At 44.0% G+C, this 19,651-nt stretch overlaps 1 protein-coding gene across 1 annotated transcript in view; it reads left to right on the top strand.

Moving 5' to 3' along the window:
- si:dkey-103i16.6 (uncharacterized protein LOC557125 homolog) overlaps positions 1-19,651 on the top strand; it is a 47,407-nt gene that overhangs the window by 25,023 nt on the left and 2,733 nt on the right. The window contains exons 2-4 of the mRNA XM_055933877.1: positions 18,596-18,833; positions 19,063-19,284; positions 19,394-19,626. Coding sequence (XP_055789852.1) covers positions 18,604-18,833; positions 19,063-19,284; positions 19,394-19,626 — 685 coding nt within the window. The 5' untranslated portion in view covers positions 18,596-18,603. The remainder of the gene's footprint in view (positions 1-18,595; positions 18,834-19,062; positions 19,285-19,393; positions 19,627-19,651) is intronic.

Consider the following 19,651-nt stretch of genomic DNA (forward strand, 5'->3'; position numbering starts at 1 on the left):
CAGTTCCATGTCAATAGATTTAAGGTACTGGTCATCGTCGTCGAACAGTAATCAAACTTTAGTGCAAGTCATCTCTGGGTAAAGGTGGATAGTGGTTACAGCTGCGTTCACATAAAAGAAAAATAAATGGTTTACATAAAATAACAATCTCTAAACACTCCAGCCGAGTTCCCAAACAACTCGACATATCCCGTTGGGATCGTGGATCTATTACACCCCCTCCCCGCCGCTCAGTCACAATTCTGTGTTCCAAAAAAAAGAAACGGGAACAGTTAGCAACGCACAACGTCTCCTCCTCCCCACCAAAGAAATGCCTCATCCTCTCCGCCCCGCATTGAGTAAATGACAACGTAGCCCCCATCCAGACCACATTAAAAGAGAAAATAAAATCAATAGCCCAGCCTACATATACCTCCCCCAAGGGACATAGGGAAACACAAGTAATAATAGCAACAAAAAAGTTGCTAGTAAATAAAAGTAGGCTGAAACGTTAGTAGGCCTAGGTTAGGCTATAGAGCCTATCCCTCTCAGCTAAAGGAACAAAAATGTAGATTAGACGGCTATAATGACATTTAGCGGGGCGGGTGGGTCTTTGGATATCGGCTATATGTTGTCTTACCTCCTTTAGTAATAACAGTAATCGCATTTAGTCATTGGTCCATTTCTCATTGACTGGGATTGTCTTTCAAAAAACGTTTTGCCTCTTCGGGAGTTTTGAAGTGTCGCAGGGCTCCTTGGTGAAGAATCCTGAGCTCGTTTGGGTATTTGAATCCCCTAAAGACGGATCCTCTTGCTCCTGGCTAATGGCGCTAGCTTTTTCTGAAGCTAGCTGCTTCTTGGAGGCTTTTTCCGTCGCTAATGCTCGAGTCCGGGTAAAAATGTCACCTGTAGTGTCGCCTTTTGTAGCCACCATGACTTTTTGACAAAAGCTAAAGGAGTTTAAATTTTGAAGTGGAGGTAAGATTCATCATTTTGAACAGTAATGGTTCATTGGATCAGTCTAAGACGTTGCACATACAGAAACAGACGACTCACAAGTCCTCAACTGGCAGCTTCATTAAATAGTACCCGCAACAGTGAAGAGGCGACTCCGGGATGCTGGCCTTCATGGCAGAGTTGCAAAAAAGAAGCTTTATCTCAGACTGGCAAAAAAAAAAATGAAGATGGGCAACAGAACACAGACACTGGACAGAGGAGCTCTGCCTAGAAGGCCAGCATCCTGGAGTCGCCTCTTCACTGTTGACGTTGAGACTGGTGTTTTGCGGGTACTATTTAATGAACCTGCCAGTTGAGGACTTGTGAGGGGACTGTTTCTCAAACTAGACATACAAATGTACTTGTCCTCTTGCTCAGTTGTGCACCGGGCCCTCCCAATACTCTTTCTATTCTGGTTAGAGCCAGTTTGCGCTGTTCTGTGAAGGGAGTAGTACACAGCGTTGCATGAGATCTTCAGTTTCTTGGCAATTTCTTGCATGGAATAGCCTTAATTTCGCAGAACAAGAATAGACTGATGAGTTTCATAAGAAAGTGCTTAGTTCTCAAGTACCCAATTCTCATACTTGAGTAAAAGTGAAAGTCACCCAGTAAAATACTACTTGAGTCAAATTTTTCAAGTATTTGGTTTCAAATTCCTTATATTAAGCAGACCAGATGGCACAATTGTTCATGTTTTTCTAATTTTCAGATAGTCAGGGGCACACTCCAATCCTCAGACATCATTCAGAAACATAGCATTTTCTATTTAGTGAGTCTGCCAGATCAGAGGTAGTAGAGATGACCTGGGATGTTCTCTTGATAAGTGTGTGAATTGGACCATTTCTGTCTTGCTAAACATTCAAAATGAGTACTTTTGGGTGTCAGGGAAAATGTATGGAGTAAAAAGTACATCATTTTCTTTAAGAATGTAGTAAAGTAAAAGTAGTCAAAAATATAAATAGTAAAGTACAGATACCCCAAAAAACTACTTAAGTTGTACTTTATAGTTGTTTTACTTAAGTACTTTACACCACTGCCATCTGCCCTGGCCTGTCTCCCCCTGCCTGGTACAGGTACTCCTGCTGCACTCCCCCCTCTCTCCCGAGCTTTCACCTGCCTCCAGCACACACGCAGTGTTGGGCGAGTGACTTTGAACTTGCAATGGCTAGCCCCAAGTTGTTATTTTTCTCTTGTGCCTTATGCTATTTGCCTCATGACTCCTGCATGCTTTGTTGACTATGAACTTGCTTGTTTACCCAACTGTGGGACAGACTGTTTGTTCCCATACTCAGAACTCTGACTCGCTATTGGTTACACGGACTCTTGGTCTCCCAAACTATTCTAACCACCTCTCGCCGGTTTTGTATTCATGTTACCTGATGAAATTGCTGTACAATATGATCTTGTTGCCATCGAATGCACATTCAAATGTTATAAATCAACACTGCAGAGCTCCCCCTGTCTTCTGCCGTGCCCTGATTGTATTACTGCTGATTATATCTGGAAATGTGCATGTACACCTTTGTCCATCTACTGTTGCTAGCCCCAATTCTGATTTGTGCTCTCATATTTGGGGTGGCAGGTAGCCTAGTGGTTAGAGCGTTGGCCTAGTAACCGAAAGGTTGCAAGATCGAATCCCCGAGCTGACAAGGTAAAAATCTGTTCTGCCTCTGAACAAGGCAGTTAACCCACTGTTCCTAGGTCGTCATTGAAAATAAGAATTTGTTCTTAACTGACTTGCCTAAATAAAGGTAAAAGTAATAAAAAAAATTAAAAAATCTGCTTCACTGATTTCTGCTCTTATATAAAAGCCTGGGTTTTCTGCACATTAACACTAGAAGCTTATTACCTAAAATGGATCAATTGAAAGTGGGTTCACAGCTCCAATCCAGATGTGTTGGTCATTACTGAGACGTGGTTAAGAAAGAGTGTTTTGAACACCTGGCGTTAACCTTTCTGGTTATAACCTTTTTAGGCAAGACAGATCTTCCAAAGGTGGTGGAGTGGCAATCTTTACCAAGGAACACCTTCAGTGCTCGGTTGTCTCCACCAAGTCTGTTCCCAAACAATTCGATTTGCTGGTTTTACGCATTGAACTTTCAAGTAACTCTTTGTTGACTGTTGCTGGGTGTTATTGGCCACCTTCAGCACCGGCCTGTACCTTATATGCCCTAAGCTCTCTCCTGGCCCCTTATACGAAGTCTGAATTTGGCCTGCTAGTTGACCTAAACTGGGACATGCTTAAACCACCTGACCAAGTCCTAAATAAATTAGACTCCCTAAATCTTTCTCAGATTATTACCAATCCCACAAGATATGACTCCAAACACCCAGAAAAGGCTACTCTTCTTGATGTTATCCTTACAAATAATCTTGATAGGTATTAGTCTGGTGTTTTCTGTAATGACCTTAGTGATCACTGTTTTACAGCCTGTGTTCGTAATGGGTGCTCAGTGAAACAACCTGTCCTGATTTGTCATAGACGCTTGCTAAAAAACTTTAATGACCTGGCCTCTGGAAATTGGTATAGCATCAGCTTTTTTGATATTTTCAGTGGTATTGTTAACAAATATGCGCCCATAAAGAAAATGAGAATTAAAAACCTGTTCAGTCCCTGGTTCGACTGGGATCTGGCAGTTACTCCACCTCAAGAATTTTATTTGGAAAATCGCTAGACCATATGCATACTCAGGCTGACTGGCTCTTGTTCAGGCAAATTGGAATTAAGTGCACTCAGGCTATACTGAAGGCCAAAATTAGTTACTTTAAGGAGCAGTTCTCTCTCTGTGGGTCTAACCCCAAGAAGTTCTGGAAATACGGTTAAAGACCTGGAGAGTAAACCCTCCTACTCACAGCTACCCATGTCCCTTAATGTTGATGATGTGGTTGTTACTGACAAGAAGCACATGGCTGAGCTCTTTAATCACCACATAATTAAGTCAACATTCCTATTTGACTCTGCCATGCCTCCTTGCCTGTCTAACATTTCCTCACCTCCCACCCCTTCTAATGTTACTATCCCCAATGCTCCTCCCTCTTTTTCCCCTGCCCGGCTACAAAGTTTCTCCCTGCAGGTGGTCACTGAGTCCGAAGTGCTAAAGGAGCTCCTTAAACTTGACCCACAAAAAACTTGATCCGTTCTTCTTTAAGGTTGCTGCACCTGTCATCTCTAAACCCATCTCTGACATTTTTAACCTGTCTCTCCTCTCTGGGGAGGTTCCCATTGCTTGGAAGGCAGCCACGGTGCACCCTTTTATTTAAAGGGGGAGATCAAGCTGATCCTAACTGTTATAGGCCAATTTCTATTTTGCCCTGTTTATCAAAAGTGTTGGAAACTTGTCAATAATCAACTGACTGGCATTCTTGGCATCTATAGTGTCCTCTCGGGAATGCAATCTGGTTTCCGCTCAGGTTATGGATGTGTCACTGCAACTTTAAAGGTCCTCAATGATGTCACCATTGCCCTTGATTCTAAGCAATGTTGTGCTGCTATTTTTATTGACTTGGCCAAAGCTTTTGATATGGTAGACCATTCCATTCTTGTTGGCCGGCTAAGGAGAATTGGTGTCTCTGATGGGTCTTTGGCCTGGTTTGCTAACTACCTCTGAGAGTGCAGTGTATAAAGTCAGAACATCTGCTGTCTCAGCCACTGCCTGTCACCAGAGGAGTACCCCAATGCTCGATCCTATGACCCATGCTCTTCTCAATTCACATCAACAACATAGCTCAAGCATTACATGGAACCCAAACCGGCTGCGCGCGTGCGCCATCGTGCGCCATCGTGCGCTATTGTGCATAAATGTATTTTGTCCCCCTACAACAAACGCGATCAAGACACGCAGGTTAAAATATCAAAACAAACTCTGAACCAATGACATTAATTCGGGGACAGGTCGAAAAGCATTGAACATGTATGGAAATTTAGCTAGTAGCTTGCACTTGCTAGCTAACGTTAATTTGTCCTATTTAGCTAGCTTGCTGTTGCTAGCTAATTTGTCCTGGGATATAAACATTGAGTTGTTATTTTACCTGAAATGCACAAGGTCTTCTACTCCGACAATTAATCCACACATAAAACGGCCAACCGAATCGTTTCTAGTCATCTCTCCTCCTTCCAGGCTTTTTCATATTTGAACTTATATGGTGATCGGCATCTACACTTCATAGTATTACCACGACAACCGGCAAAACAGTTCGTCTTTCAATGACCCACGTGGGTATAACCAATGAGGAGATGGCACATGGGTATCTGCTTCTATAAACCAATGAGGAGATTGGAGAGGCAGGACTTGCAGCGCGATCTGCATCAGAAATAGAAAGAAGTTTTATTTTAGCCCTTGGCATCGCAGACGCTCGTTGGCATGTGCGAGCAGTGTGGGTGCAATAATTGAATAACATGGATTTCTACATTTTATTTTGCGACGCTCGCGCATGCGACGTGTCCGGTTTGGTCAGCATGTTAGGAAGCTCTCTCATCCATTTATATGCAGATGATATTCTTATACTCAGCTGGCCCCTCCCCGGATTTTGTGTTAAACGCTCTACAACAAAGCTTTCTTAGTATCTAACAAGCTTTCTCTGCCCTTAACCTTTGTTTTGGAGGTGTTCAGAACAAGGTTATGTGGTTTGTTAAGAAGAAAGCCCCTCTCCCCACCGGTGTGATTACTACCTCTGAGGGTTTAGAGCTTGAGGTAGTCACCTCATCATACAAGTACTTGGGAGTATGGCTAGATGGTGGGATTCTGGCTCCCGAGTGGCGCAGCGGTCTAAGGCACTGCATCTCAGTGCAAGAGGCATCACTACAGACCCTGGTTCGATTCCAGGCTGTATCACAACCGGCCGTGATTGGGAGTCCCATAGGGTGGTGCACAATTGGCCCATTATTGTCCGGGTTAGGGTTTGGCTGGGTAGGCTGTCATTGTAAATAAGAATTTCTTCTTAACTGACATGCCTAGTTAAATTAAAATATATTTTTGAAAAATGGTACACTGTCCTTCTTCCAGCACATATCAACGCTGCAGGCTAAGGTTAAATCTAGATTTGATTTCCTCTATGGTAATCGCTCCTCTTTCACCCCAGCTGCCAAACTAACCCTGATTCAGATGACCATCCTACCCATGCTAGACTACGGAGACGTAATTTATAGATCGGCAGCTAAGGGTGCTCTCGAGCGGCTAGATGTTCTTTACCATTCGACCATCAGATTTGCCACCAATGCTCCTTATAAGACACAATACTGCACTCTATACTCCTCTGTAAACTGGTCATCGCTGTATACCCGTCACAAGACCCACTGGTTGATGCTTATTTATAGAACCCTCTTAGAATTTGTTATTAACTGACTTGCCTAGTTATATAAAAAATAGTGTATATTTAAGTCATTGGTAGTATCCAGTAGCCTATGACTTGAAGCTAGTGTGATTTAGATTTGGTGGTAGTTTGAGCATTTTTAAAAATATTTTCCAAAGGAGTTTATTATATTGAATATTGAGACGAGCATAAACAGATGACCAATGACAATCTTACTTAATCTTACACTTTGAACCTCCATTTCCTCTGTCCAATTTCATTCGTTTGAGTGTTGCCTACATTTTACTGCTCTTTTCTGTCATTTAACTACGAGAGGAAGAAAATGCATGCTTTGAATTATTCTGCTGGCAGTACTTCATTAGAATAAGTAACTGGACAAGAGTCATTAGTTGTAGTCATTTGTGTTGACTTGGAAATCACACTACTCAGCAACAAGGCTCTACCCCCCCCCCCCCCCGTCTCTCGCTCTCACTTGCTCTCTCTTTAAGCAAACAATATATACCCAACACAAATTAGTTGCTTTGTGCCAATTGAGAATCCAACAAAGATGCAACACTAAGTGAAATGTCATTAGTGCAGGGGTGGGGGGAAAGAACAGACACTTTTGCCTCTTCAGAAGTCTTCAAGAGGTCTCCATGGTGACAGAGCTGCCTGTCAATTCCAATCCTTGCCATAGAGGGGCAGCATTGAGCAACAGGTGGACCAAGGGGAAAAGTGGACTTTGGCAGCAAGCAGAGAGTTAATTCTTTTAAGTTAAACGTTTTACTGCCTGTCACTTTGTCTCAGATTGTGTATCAGACTGAGTAGCTGTTAAAACCCACCAGGATTTTGCAGGGCTCACTCTCTCTCAGCAACTGTAGCCTTGGGGTTATTAAAGACACATCAGCTTCAAATGGTGTCCATGGTAGAACACGGTGTTCAGCTCCAGCATTGGTACTAGTTAGTGTGCCACTTCTTTTTCACATAAGCCTAATTCTTCTCTTGGGACCTCTTGCAGAGTAGCGGGTGAAGGCTATGTTGAGGAGAGGTGTGTGTGGTGGGATTCTGGATGGATCTACAGGAGATGTTAGTCTCTGAGTTGTAAAATGATAATAGAGCTGGGCTGTTTTGGGGGGGTGAGGCAGGGTACGGGTGGTTAGCAGAGTTGAGGAACAGCTCTAATTAGATTACTGTAACCCCCATACGTGGGGCCACCTCACACCTGGTGGTCCTTGCACCCCATCCCAACGCTGAGGCAGTGCCAGGGCACTGGGGAGAGGATTTGGACTGCGGGGACTGAGCTTTTGGTTGGCGAGAGGTGGGAGAGCTGCCCCAACTCAAAGGCCATGTCGAGGGGAGGGCTCTCAAATCCTCTCTAAATCTTTTGTCATTTATACAGGGATTTATTTGTCATTAAAGAACAATCATGGTATCAGAACAGCATCAAGTAGCATAATTGCGTTTAAGAATAGTTTTTTTTATTATAGAAAAAAATACAAACCTTCTCTGGCCATTCATTGTTGCACTGGGTATTGCTGTATTTTCCAAACTGGGGCTATATATTTCCCACAAAAATGTTGTATGGGACTTGCACATACATTGATATTAAGAGGTGTTATGGATGGTTACATCCACTGAATATGGTGAATTGGACTTCACCAACTGCACTTGTGCTGCCAGTCAGGCCCATAGTAAACTAATTGCAATACATTTGTCAACACAAGTCGCTGAACGAAGATTCCCCCTCTCTCTTTCTTCTGTTGACTTAACTCTGTGTATTTCCCCTAGTAGCTAGCTACCGACAGCTTCTGTCAGGCTGCTCATTCCATTACTGAGAGGCCGTTGCTAGCCTCCTCACCATGGTTTCCTCCAACCCCGGCGACCATGTTGGTTTTTGCCCTCCCCTTTGGAGTTAAGCCCCCATGTTCAGGCTTGTTAAGTCTCTCTTTAGTGCAAGACAACTTTCTCCCCCCTCACTCACAATGGAGCTGACCTCTGGAGCACATATCAGCTGGACATTACCCTTCCACTGCAGCGATTGTTTTCTGCTCTTCTTTAGCATTTATTAGGCTAACCCGTGCTAAAGTGGGAGCAGAAATAGGAGGAAGACCCTAAAAATTGTCAGACTCTAGACTGTTCTCTCTGCTACCGCACAGCAAGCAGTACCGGAGAGCCAAGTCTGGGACCAAAAGGCTCCTTAACAGCTTCTACCCCCAAGTCATAATACTGCTGAAAAGTGAATCAAATGGCTACCAGGACTATTTACATTGACCCCCTTATTTTATTTGTATTTATTCTTATTTTTTGCACTGACTCTCTTGCACAGGCTTGATGTACACTCACTGAACTCTAACCACCCTGTCACACATACTACACTGACACTCCAACACGCACACATATTGATGACGCACATGCATATTGATGACACACACATTCCTTCAATCTTCACATACGCTTCTGCTACTCTCTGTTTATCTATGCATAGTCACTTTACCCCTACCTTTATCCCTACCTGTACAGTGCATTTGGAAAGTATTCAGACACCTTCACTTTTTCCACATTTTGTTACGTTACAGCCTTATTCTAAAATTAGTACAATTGTTTGTTTTATCCTTATCAATCTACACACAATACCCCATAAAGACAAAGCAAAAACAGGTTTCTTAAGTTTTTTGCAAATTTATTCAAAATAAAAAAACATCAAATTTACAGTATGCAGACCCTTACTCAGTACTTTTTTGAAGCACCTTTGGCAGCGATTTCAACTTCGAGACTTCTTGGGTATGACGCTACAAGCTTGGCACACCTGTATTTGGGGACTTTCTCCCATTCTTCTCTGCAGATTCTCTCAAGGTCTCAGGTTGGACGGGGAGCGTCACTGCTCAGCTATATTCAGGTCTCCAGAGATGTTCGATCGGGTTCAAGTCTGTGCTCTGGCTGGGCCACTCAAGGACATTCAGAGACTTGTCCCGAAACCACTCCTGCTGTGTGCTTAGGGTCATTGTCCTTTTGGAAGGTGAATCTTCACTCCCAGTCTAAAGCCGTGTGGGCTCTGGAGAAGAATTTCATCAAGGATCTCTCTGTACTTTGTTCCGTTCATCTTTCTCTCTATCCTGAATAGTCTCCCAGTCCCTACCGCTGAAAAACATCCCCACAGCATGATGCTGCCACCACCATGCTTCACCAGAGGGGTGGTGCCAGGTTTCTTCCAGACGTGACGCTTGGCATTCAGGCCAACGAGCTAATTCTTGATTTTGTCAGACCAGAGAATCTTGTTTCTCATGGTCTGAGAGTCCTTTTAGCAAACTCCAAACGGGCTGTCATGCCTTTTTTACTGAGGAGGGACTTCTGTCTGGTCACTCTACCATAAAGGCCTGATTGGTGGAGTGCTGCAGAGATGTTTATCCTTCTGGAAGGTTCTCTCATCTCCACAGAGGACATCTGGAGCTCTGTCAGAGTGACCATTGGGTTCTTGGTCACCTTCCTGACCAAGGCCCTTCTCCCCCGATTGCTCAGTTTGGCCGGGTGGCCAGCTCTAGGAAGAGTTTTGGTGATTCCAAACTTCTTCCATTCAAGACTGATGGAGGCCACTGTGTTCTTGGGAGCTTCAATCCTGCAGAAATGTTTTGGTACCCTAAATTATAAAATACGATCTTAGTGTTGGGCTTTCACAAGGCAACTCAAATGTTATTGTTCACCTACACATATTTAGCAGATGTTATTGCGGGTGTAGCAAAATGCTTGATTGTTCAGGACAACCCAGGGTATAACGCCATGTCATCTTGTAACTACATCAAACATAGTTATCATAAATGTTGACACTAGAGGTCGACCGATTATGATTTTTCAACGCTGATACTGATTTATTGGAGGACCAAAAAAAGCCGATACCGATTAATCTGACAATTTTTTATATATATATATTTGTAATAATGACAAATACAACAATACTGAATGAACACTTTTATTTTAACTTAATATAATACATAAATAAAATCAATTTATTCTCAAATAAATAATGAAACCTGTTCAATTTGGTTAAAATAATGCAAAAACACAGTGTTGGAGAAGAAAGTAAAAGTGCAATATGTGCCATGTAAAAAAGCTAACGTTTAAGTTCCTTGCTCAGAACATGAGAACATATGAAAGCTGGTGGTTCCTTTTAACATGAGTCTTCACTATTCCCAGTTAAGAAGTTTTGGTTTGCAGTTATTATAGGAATTATAGGACTATTTCTCTCTATACCATTTGTATTTCATATACCTTTGACTATTGGATGTTCTTATAGGCACTATAGTATTGCCAGCCTAATCTCGGGAGTTGATAGGCTTGAAGTCATAAACAGCGCTGTGCTTCAAGCATTGTGAATAGCTGCTGGTAAACACAGGAAAGTGCTGTTTGAATGAATGCTTACGAGCCTGCTGCTGCCTACCACCGCTCAATCAGACTGCTCTATTAAATCATAGACTTAATTATAATATAATAAACACACAGAAATACGAGCCTTAAGTCATTAATATGGTAAAATCCGGAAACTGAAATACGGAACCGTTCTGTATTTTACCGAATGGGTGGCAACCCGAAGTCTAAATATTGCTGTTACATTGCACAACCTTCAATGTTATGTCATAATTATGTAAAGTTATGTCAAATGACGGTCTTTGTTAGGAAGAAATGGTCTTCACACAGTTCGCAACGAGCCAGGCGGCCCAAACTGCTGCATATACCCAGACTCTGCTTCCACAGAACGCAAGAGAAGTGACACAATTTCCTTAGTTAATATTGCCTGCTAACATTAATTTCTTTTAACTAAATATGCAGGTTTAAAAAGATATACCTGTGTATTGATTTTTTTAAGAAAGGCATTGATGTTTACGGTTAGGTACATTGGTGCAACGATTGCGCTTTTGTTAAATCATCACCTGTTTGGCGAAGTAGGCTGTGATTCGATGATAAATCAATTATATGCAACGCAGGACAAGCTAGTTAAACTAGTAATATCATGAACCATGTGTAATTAACTAGTGATTATGTTAAGTTTGATTCTTTTTCTTGTTGTAAATTAAGTTTAATGACGGCTCGCATCTTACCTTGGCTCCTTGTTGCACTCGCGTAACAGGTGGTCAGCCTGCTACGCAGTTTCATCGTGGTTTGCAATGTAATCGGCCATAATCGGCGCCCACAAATGCAGATTTACGGATTGTTATGAAAACTTGAAATCGGCCCTAATAAATCGACCATAATCAGTCGACCTCTAGTTGACACTATATATGACATGAGATTTATGATATGGAAATGTGAAGTGCAGATTTTGGACTCACGGGTGTTTTGCTTGCTTGTATGACATCAAAGTGGCGGCAGGTTCTTGTTGCGCGAGGTGCTCAAGTTCAGAATGTCTGTTGGTCACCGCTTCACAGCGCTGTATGAGTTTTGACTGAGACCCTGAGCTCTGACTTCATGTATAGCATGTTACTGTACAGCCACTGTTTCTATTTGGGTGCTTATCAGTGCCCAGATCTGCCATTTTCAACCTGTATACTGTTGCGAGTGTAAAGGGCTACCTATTGAATGGATAGGCTATCCATTAAATAGTTACGGATGGCCTAGTTAAGGATTTTCATGAATTAAGCTCATACGATCACACTATCTATACATGTTTTCTGCTTGCTAAATTCGCTTACCTATTCATCCTGGTCCTCTTCTAGAGCAGGATCATGTGGTTTTAGATCAGCTATCAGGCATGTTGAGGTGAGTTATGGTTCTAATTAACCCCTTTTTCTGTTCACAAGGTTGCTATGTGTGGGACAAGACCAATGAAACATTCAGTCCACTGCTTCATTTGTCCCCAATCATTCCACCCAAAAGAAGCCTGCCCTTCATTATGACTCTGGAATGGTCCTTTGCACAAAATGGGCAAACAACATCAGGACACACACACTCTCGTTGCTGTTTCTTGCTTGCTGCATTAACTCTCACTTGAAGACGACTGTTATACGGTTGCTCATGCCAGGAGAGGACTAGCCAGTAACCCTGCACCATCTGTGTGGGACCGTAATAACCACTGCTGTGATTTATTGGTCCTACTCAGCAGTGTCTTTCTGGAGGGACCAAATACCTCCCACCTGTGTTTTTTAATAGAACTGCAGGAACATGCATGAAAGCAGTGGTGATGTGGGGGCTTCAGCCTTTCAGGACAAGATAGCACTGGTCTGGTGGTTAAAAAGATTACATGTCCAGAAAACGAGCTCATAGTTTTCTTGGCTAAAAAATATGATCTGAAAGTCAAGTTGCTGTTCCTTTTTGATACGTTTTTCTTAAAGAGTTAAAGTTATGCTACAGATGTTTTATATCATTTTAGCCAGTAGTTTTGAAAGTGGTGTTCACAAGTCTAAACGGGTCCCTGAAAATTCTGTACGTCATCCATTTCGTATATCTTACGTCCTGAAAAAAAAAAAGGTATCTGTTACCAATTCCATATGTACAACATGTTAAGAATTTGTAAGTACTTAAGATCCCGTTCAATATCTTTAAGAGTAGGCCTATTTTTTTCTTCAAGAACACCAGCCATAGGTTGGCGACAATATTTTCTTTCTACCATGTCGATGCTAGCTACCCACCAGAGATACTTAGAACATCTTCCCCTTCCATCAGTCAGTAGCCTAAATGTTTTTATAGCTTTGTTGTGTATTGCATCATTGTCATGTGAACTGCTTACATTGAGACCCCCCATGTCACCACCTCCTGAGGTCGAAAAGGAGCCCTAGTGAAAAGCCTGGTCTTATCTCCTGCACATGCTCTGACGCTGGCCTTGCTTTATGGGTAGTAGCTCCTTTGTCTCCTCTCTTTCTCTCTCTCTCCCCTGATCACTCTCACTCACTCATTGCCCATGCAAGTTCTTTGAAGGCCCAGAAAAGGTTTGGAAAAGACACACACACCCTCCTTTCTGTTCTCTTCTCCTTCGTTCCCTCCATATCATTTCTCTGCACCCCCTCTCCTTTTCTCCTCTGTTTGAGGGGGTCTGGAAGGGGCATCCTCCTTTCTCTCCCAGCTGGGTTTGTTGACACACAGTCAATCTAGGGTTCTCTTTCACCCCTGTCCACCACCCCGCTTTTTACCCTCGCCCCCCCTCACTCCACCTCTGCTCACCCCTCTCGTCTCTCTCAGAACATGAAAGCTGCCACAGCTGTGGACTATATTAGCATAGCCGCTGAAGAGGGATGGTGCTAAATATATTACAGCCATTACCTTTTGTTTGAGCGTGACAGTTTTTAAAACATTTCAGCTTTTCACTGGGCCATGGGAGGGAGCACAAAGGAGCGCCACTGATTCTATTGAACCTGATTGATTTTTAAATATGGGTCAGAAAGCTAGCGTAATTCAGAAGGGGGGGTTCAGAGCGTGTAAAGCTGTGTGAAACCTGTTGGAGCTAAAAATAAACAATTAAGTCGTTTGTTATACAGTACCAGTCAAATGTTTGAACACACCTACTCATTCAAGGGTTTTTCTTTATTTGTACTATTTTCTACATTGTAGAATAATAGTAAAGACATCAAAACTATGAAATAACACATGTGGAATCATGTAGTAACCAAAAAAGTGTTAAACAAATCTAAAAATATTTTAGATTCTTCAAAGTAGCCACCCTTTGCCTTGACAGCTTTGCACACTCTTAGCATTCTCTCAACCAGCTTCACCTGGAATGCTTTTCCAACAGTCTTGAAGGAGTTCCCACACATGCTGAGTACTTGTTGGCTGCTTTTCCTTCACTCTGCGGTGCAACTCATCCCAAACCATCTCAATTGGGTTGAGGTCAGGTGATTGTGGAGGCCAGGCATATCTGATGCAGCACTCCATCACTCTCCTTGGTCAAATAGCCCTTACACAGCCTGGAGGTGAGTTGGGTAATTGTCCTGTTGAAAAACAAATGATAGTCCCACTAAGCGCAAACCAGATGGGATGGTGTATTGCTGCAAAATGCTGTGGTAGCCATGCTGGTTAAGTGTGCCTTGAATTCTAAATAAATCACTGACAGTGTCAGCAGCAAAGCAGCCCACACTATCACACCTCCTCCTCCATGCTTCACGCGGGGAACCACACATGTGGAGATCATCCGTTCACCTACTCTGCGTCTCACAAAGACATGGAGGTTGGATCCAAAAATGTCAAATCAGACCAAAGGACAGATTTCCACCGGTCTAATGTCCATGGCTCGTGTTTTTTTGTTTTTGGTCTCTTCTTCTTATTAGTCTCCTTTAGTAGTGATTTCTTAGCAGCAATTCGACCATGAAGGCCTGATTCACACAGTCACCTCTGATCAGTTGATGTTATGTTTCTGTTACTTGAACTCTGTGAAGCATTTATTTGGGCTGCAATTTGAGGCTTATAACTCTAATGAACTTATCCTCTGCTGCAGAGGTAACTCTGGGTCTTCCTTTCCTGTGGTGGTCCTCAATGGGAGCCAGTTTCATCATAGAGCTTGATGGTTTACCTGTTTAAATAAAATGGCGCCGGAGGAGATGGCCGCCGTTTTACGGTCTCCTAACCAATTGTGCTATTATGTTTTGTTTTTTCTCACGATATTTGTAAATTATTTTGTACATAATGTTTCTGCAACCATATCTTACGGAAGAAAAGAGCTTCTGGATATCAGGACAGCGATCACTCACCTCGGATTAGACAAAAATTTCTTCAACAACAAGTAGGACTCACACGACATTCTCCAAACACCCCACAGGGCAGACATCCCAATTATTCGCAAAAGGAAGCGACGCAGAGAACGAAGAGCCGGATGCCTTGTCCGGACCCGCAGAAGATAACTAGGAAAGCTGCCGTTACCGTCAATATTACTCGCTAACGTGCAATCATTGGACAATAAACTAGACGAGGTACGATCACAAATATCCTACCAACGGAACATCAAAAACTGTAATACCCTATGCTTCACGGAATCGTGGCTGAATGATGACATGAATATTCAGCTAGCGGGATACACACTGCACCGGCAGGATAGATCAGTACACTCCGGTAAGACGGGGGGGGGGGGGGGGGGTCTGTGCATATTTGTAAACAGCTGGTGCACGAAATCTAAGGAATTCTCTAGATTCTGCTCGCCTGAAGTAGAGTATATTGTGATAAACTGCAAGCCACACTACCTGCCTAGAGAGTTCTCAGCTATACTTTTTGTGGCTGTTACCACCACAGACAGATGCTGGCACTAAGACGCACTCAGTCAGCTGGAGAAGGAAATAAGCAAACAGGAAACCACTCACCCAGAGGCGGCGCTCCTAGCGGCCGGAGACTTTAATGCAGGGAAACTTAAATCAGTTCTACCAAATCTCTATCAACATGTTAAATGTGCAACCAGAGGGAAAAAAATTCTAGATCACCTGTACTCCACACACAGAGACGCGTACAAAGCTCTCCCTTGCACTCCATTTGGTAAATCCGACCACAACTCTATCCTCTTGATTCCTGCCTACAAGCAAAAATTAAAGCAGGAAGCACCAGTGACCAGTGTCTATAAAATAATTGTCGGATGAAGCAGATGCTAAACTACAGGACTGTTTTTCTATCACAGACTGGAACATGTTCCAGGATTCTTCCGATGACATTGAGGAATAAGCCACATCAGTCACTGGCTTCATCAATAAGTGCATTGAGGACGTCGTCCCCACAGTGACTGTACGTACATACCCCAAGCAGAAGCCATGGATTACAGGCAACATTCGCACTGAGCTAAAGGGTAGAGCTGCCGCTTTCAAGGTGCGGGACTCTAACCCGGAAGCTTACAAGAAATCCCGCTATGCCCTGCGACGAACCATCAAACAGGCAAAGCATCAATAAAGGGCTAAGATTGAATCATACTACACCGGCTCCGACGCTCGTCGGATGTGGCAGGGCTTGCAAACTATTACAGACTACAAAGGGAAGCACAGCCGCGAGCTGCCCAGTGACACAAGCCTACCAGACGAGCTAAATCACTTCTATGCTCCCTTTGAGGCAAGCAACACTGAGGCATGCATGAGAGCATCAGCTGTTCCGGACGACTGTGTGATCACGCTCTCCGTAGCCGACGTGAGTAAGACCTTTTAAACAGGTCAACATACACAAGGCTGCGGGACGGATTACCAGGACGTGTGCTCCGGGCATGTGCTGACCAACTGGCAGGTGTCTTCACTGACATTTTCAACATGTCCCTGATTGAGTCTGCAATACCAACATGCTTCAAGCAGACCACCATAGTCCCTGTGCCCAAGAACACAAAGGCAACCTGCCTAAATGACTACAGACCCGTAGCACTCACGTCCGTAGCCATGAAGTTCTTTGAAAGGCTGGTAATGGCTCACATCAACACCATTATCCCAGAAACCCTTGACCCACTCCAATTAGCATACCGCCCAAACAGATCCACAGATTATGCAATCTCTATTGCACTCCACACTGCCCTTTCCCACCTGGACAAAAGGAACACCTATGTGAGAATGCTGTTCATTGACTACAGCTCAGCGTTCAACACCATAGTACCCGCAAAGCTCATCACCAAGCTAAGGAACCTGGGACTAAACACCTCCCTCTGGAACTGGATCCTGGACTTCCTAACAGACTGCCCCCAGGTGATGAGGGTAGGTAGCAACACATCTGCCACGCTGATCCTCAACACTGGAGCTCCCCAGGGATGCATGCTCAGTCCCCTCCTGTACTCCCTGTTCACCCACAACTGCATGGCCAGGCACGACTCCAACACCATCATTAAGTTTGCTGACGACACAACAGTGGTAGGCCTGATCACCGACAACAACGAGACAGCCTATAGGGAGGAGGTCAGAGACATGTCCGGGTGGTGCCAGAATAACAACCTATCCCTCAACGTAACCAAGTCTAAGGAGAGGATTGTGGACTACAGGAAAAGGAGCTCCGAGCACGTCCCCATTCTCATCGACGGGGCTGTAGGTTGAGAGCTTCAAATTCCTTGGTGTCCACGTCAACAAATTAGAATGGTCCAAACACACCAAGACGGTCGTGAAGAGGGCACGACAAAGCCTATTCCCCCTCAGGAAACTAAAAAGATTTGGCATGGGTCCCGAGATCCTCAAAAGGTTCTACAGCTGCAACATCAAGAGCATCTTGACTGGCTGCATCACTGCCTGGTACGGCAATTGCTCGGCCTCCGACCGCAAGGCACTTCAGAGGGTAGTGCGTACGGCCCAGTACATCACTGGGGCAAAGCTGCCTGCCATCCAGGACCTCTACACCAGGCGGTGTCAGAGGAAGGCCCTAAAAATTGTCAAAGACCCCAGCCACTCCAGTCATAGACTGTTATCTCTACTACCGCATGGCAAGCGGTACCGGAGTGCCAAGTCTAGGACAAAAAGGCTTCTCAACAGTTTTTACCCCCAAGCCATAAGACTCCTGAACAGGTAACCAAATGTTTACCCGGACTATTTGCATTGTGTGCCCCCCCCCGCCCCCCAACCCCTCTTTTACGCTGCTGCTACTCTCTGTTTATCTTATATGCATAGTCACTTTAACTATACATTCATGTACATACTACCTAATTTGGCCTGACCAACAGGTGTCTGTATATAACCTTGCTACTCTTTTTTCAAATGTTTTATTTCTACTTACCTACACACACACACACACACACACACACATACCTTTTTTTTCTGCACCATTGGTTAGAGCCTGTAAGTAAGCATTTCACTGTAAGGTCTACACCTGTTGTATTCGGCGCACGTGACATAAACTTTGATTTAGATTTTTGCGACTGCACTTGAAGAACTTACAAAGTTCTTAATGTTCTGCATTGACTGACTTTAAAAGTAATGATGGACTGTCGTTTCTCTTTGCTTACTTGAGCTGTTCTTGCCATATTATGGACTTGGTCTTTTACCAAATAGGGCTATCTTCTGTATACCACCCCTACCTTGTCACAACTCAACTGATTGGCTCAAACGCATAAAGAAGGGAAGAAATTACACTATTTAACTTTTAACAAGGCATACCTGCTAATTGAAATGCATTCCAGGTGACTACCTCATGATTCTGGATTAGAGAATGCCAAGATTGTGCAAAGCTGTCAAGGCAAAGGGTGGCTACTTTGAAGAATCTTAAATAAAACATATTTTGATTTGTTTAACACTTTTCTTTGGTTATTACATGATTCCATAGTTACAATTTAGAAAATATTACAATTTCCAAACAAATGTTTTTCATCCAACACATGTCATAGTGGTAAAGACTATTTGATTTTCAGATTAAAATGTGAGCTAGCTTCTGACTGAAGTATCAAGAGACTGACATTTGGATGGTCCTGTATTTCCATTGGCAGGTGGAAATATGAGCAAGGCCAGATCCAGCTGGGACAAGAGGGCCCCCCAGGGGCCTGCCCTCACCAGGGTGACCCGTAGCTCCACCCCCCAGGCCTGGCACACAGAGCCACCCCAACCCCAGGACTCTGGGCCTGGCCCACATGGGATCCAGCAGAGGAAGCAGACAGACTCAGCCCTACCCCTGGCCCAGGACCTCAGTCAAATGAGTGTGAGTGGACAGGACACCTCACTACCACGGTAATTCCAGTTACATCAGTCATGAAGAATATTTTCAGTAATCCAGTTGGATGGATACTTGTACTTCTTGCATTTGGGAAGAACTGAATTGAAGATGTATTCTGCTCTCTAATCCATTTCACAGCAAATATCTTTTGTAAAATTGAGAACATCAAAAGATTGGAGATTGTGGGGTCACAGATGTGACAATAAGATTGAATAATGATTTTCTAACTTTGTGTTGTTTCAGGAAAGGGAGGGTATCTAAGGGCAGCAGTGGCCCCATCCAGGGGGGCCTGTCGTCCTCTGGCTCTAAGCCCACACAGAGCTACCCCTCTAGGCCGGCAATGAATCCCTCTCCCCGGGGAGGCCTGGCTGCTGTGTCTCGACTGGTGAAACTGGGCCGCTGTAAGAACGTGGTGGTGGTGGCCGGCGCAGGCATCAGTACGGCCAGCGGTATCCCAGACTTTAGGTGGGGTTGTGGGTGCAAGTCCTATGGGTTCTAGAGTATACTTGCTCACTTTTTCTCGCTCTCGTTTTTGTCTCACTCCAATTTGTGTTTCTATCCTCCTTCCCACTAGGACCCCGGGCACAGGGCTGTACGCCAACTTGGCCAAGTACAACATTCCCTACCCGGAGGCCATCTTCAACATCGAGTACTTCTCCAATGACCCTCGGCCCTTCTTCTCCCTCGCCAAGGAGTTGTACCCAGGCAGCCACCGACCGAACTACATCCACTACTTCATCCACATGCTGCACCACAAGGGCCTGCTGCTCCGCATGTACACCCAGAACATTGACGGCCTGGAGAAGAGTGGGTGTGGGGGGAGGGACTGGGT

This window comes from Salvelinus fontinalis, chromosome 9 (assembly GCF_029448725.1).
Source record: "Salvelinus fontinalis isolate EN_2023a chromosome 9, ASM2944872v1, whole genome shotgun sequence".
NCBI lineage: Eukaryota > Metazoa > Chordata > Actinopteri > Salmoniformes > Salmonidae > Salvelinus > Salvelinus fontinalis.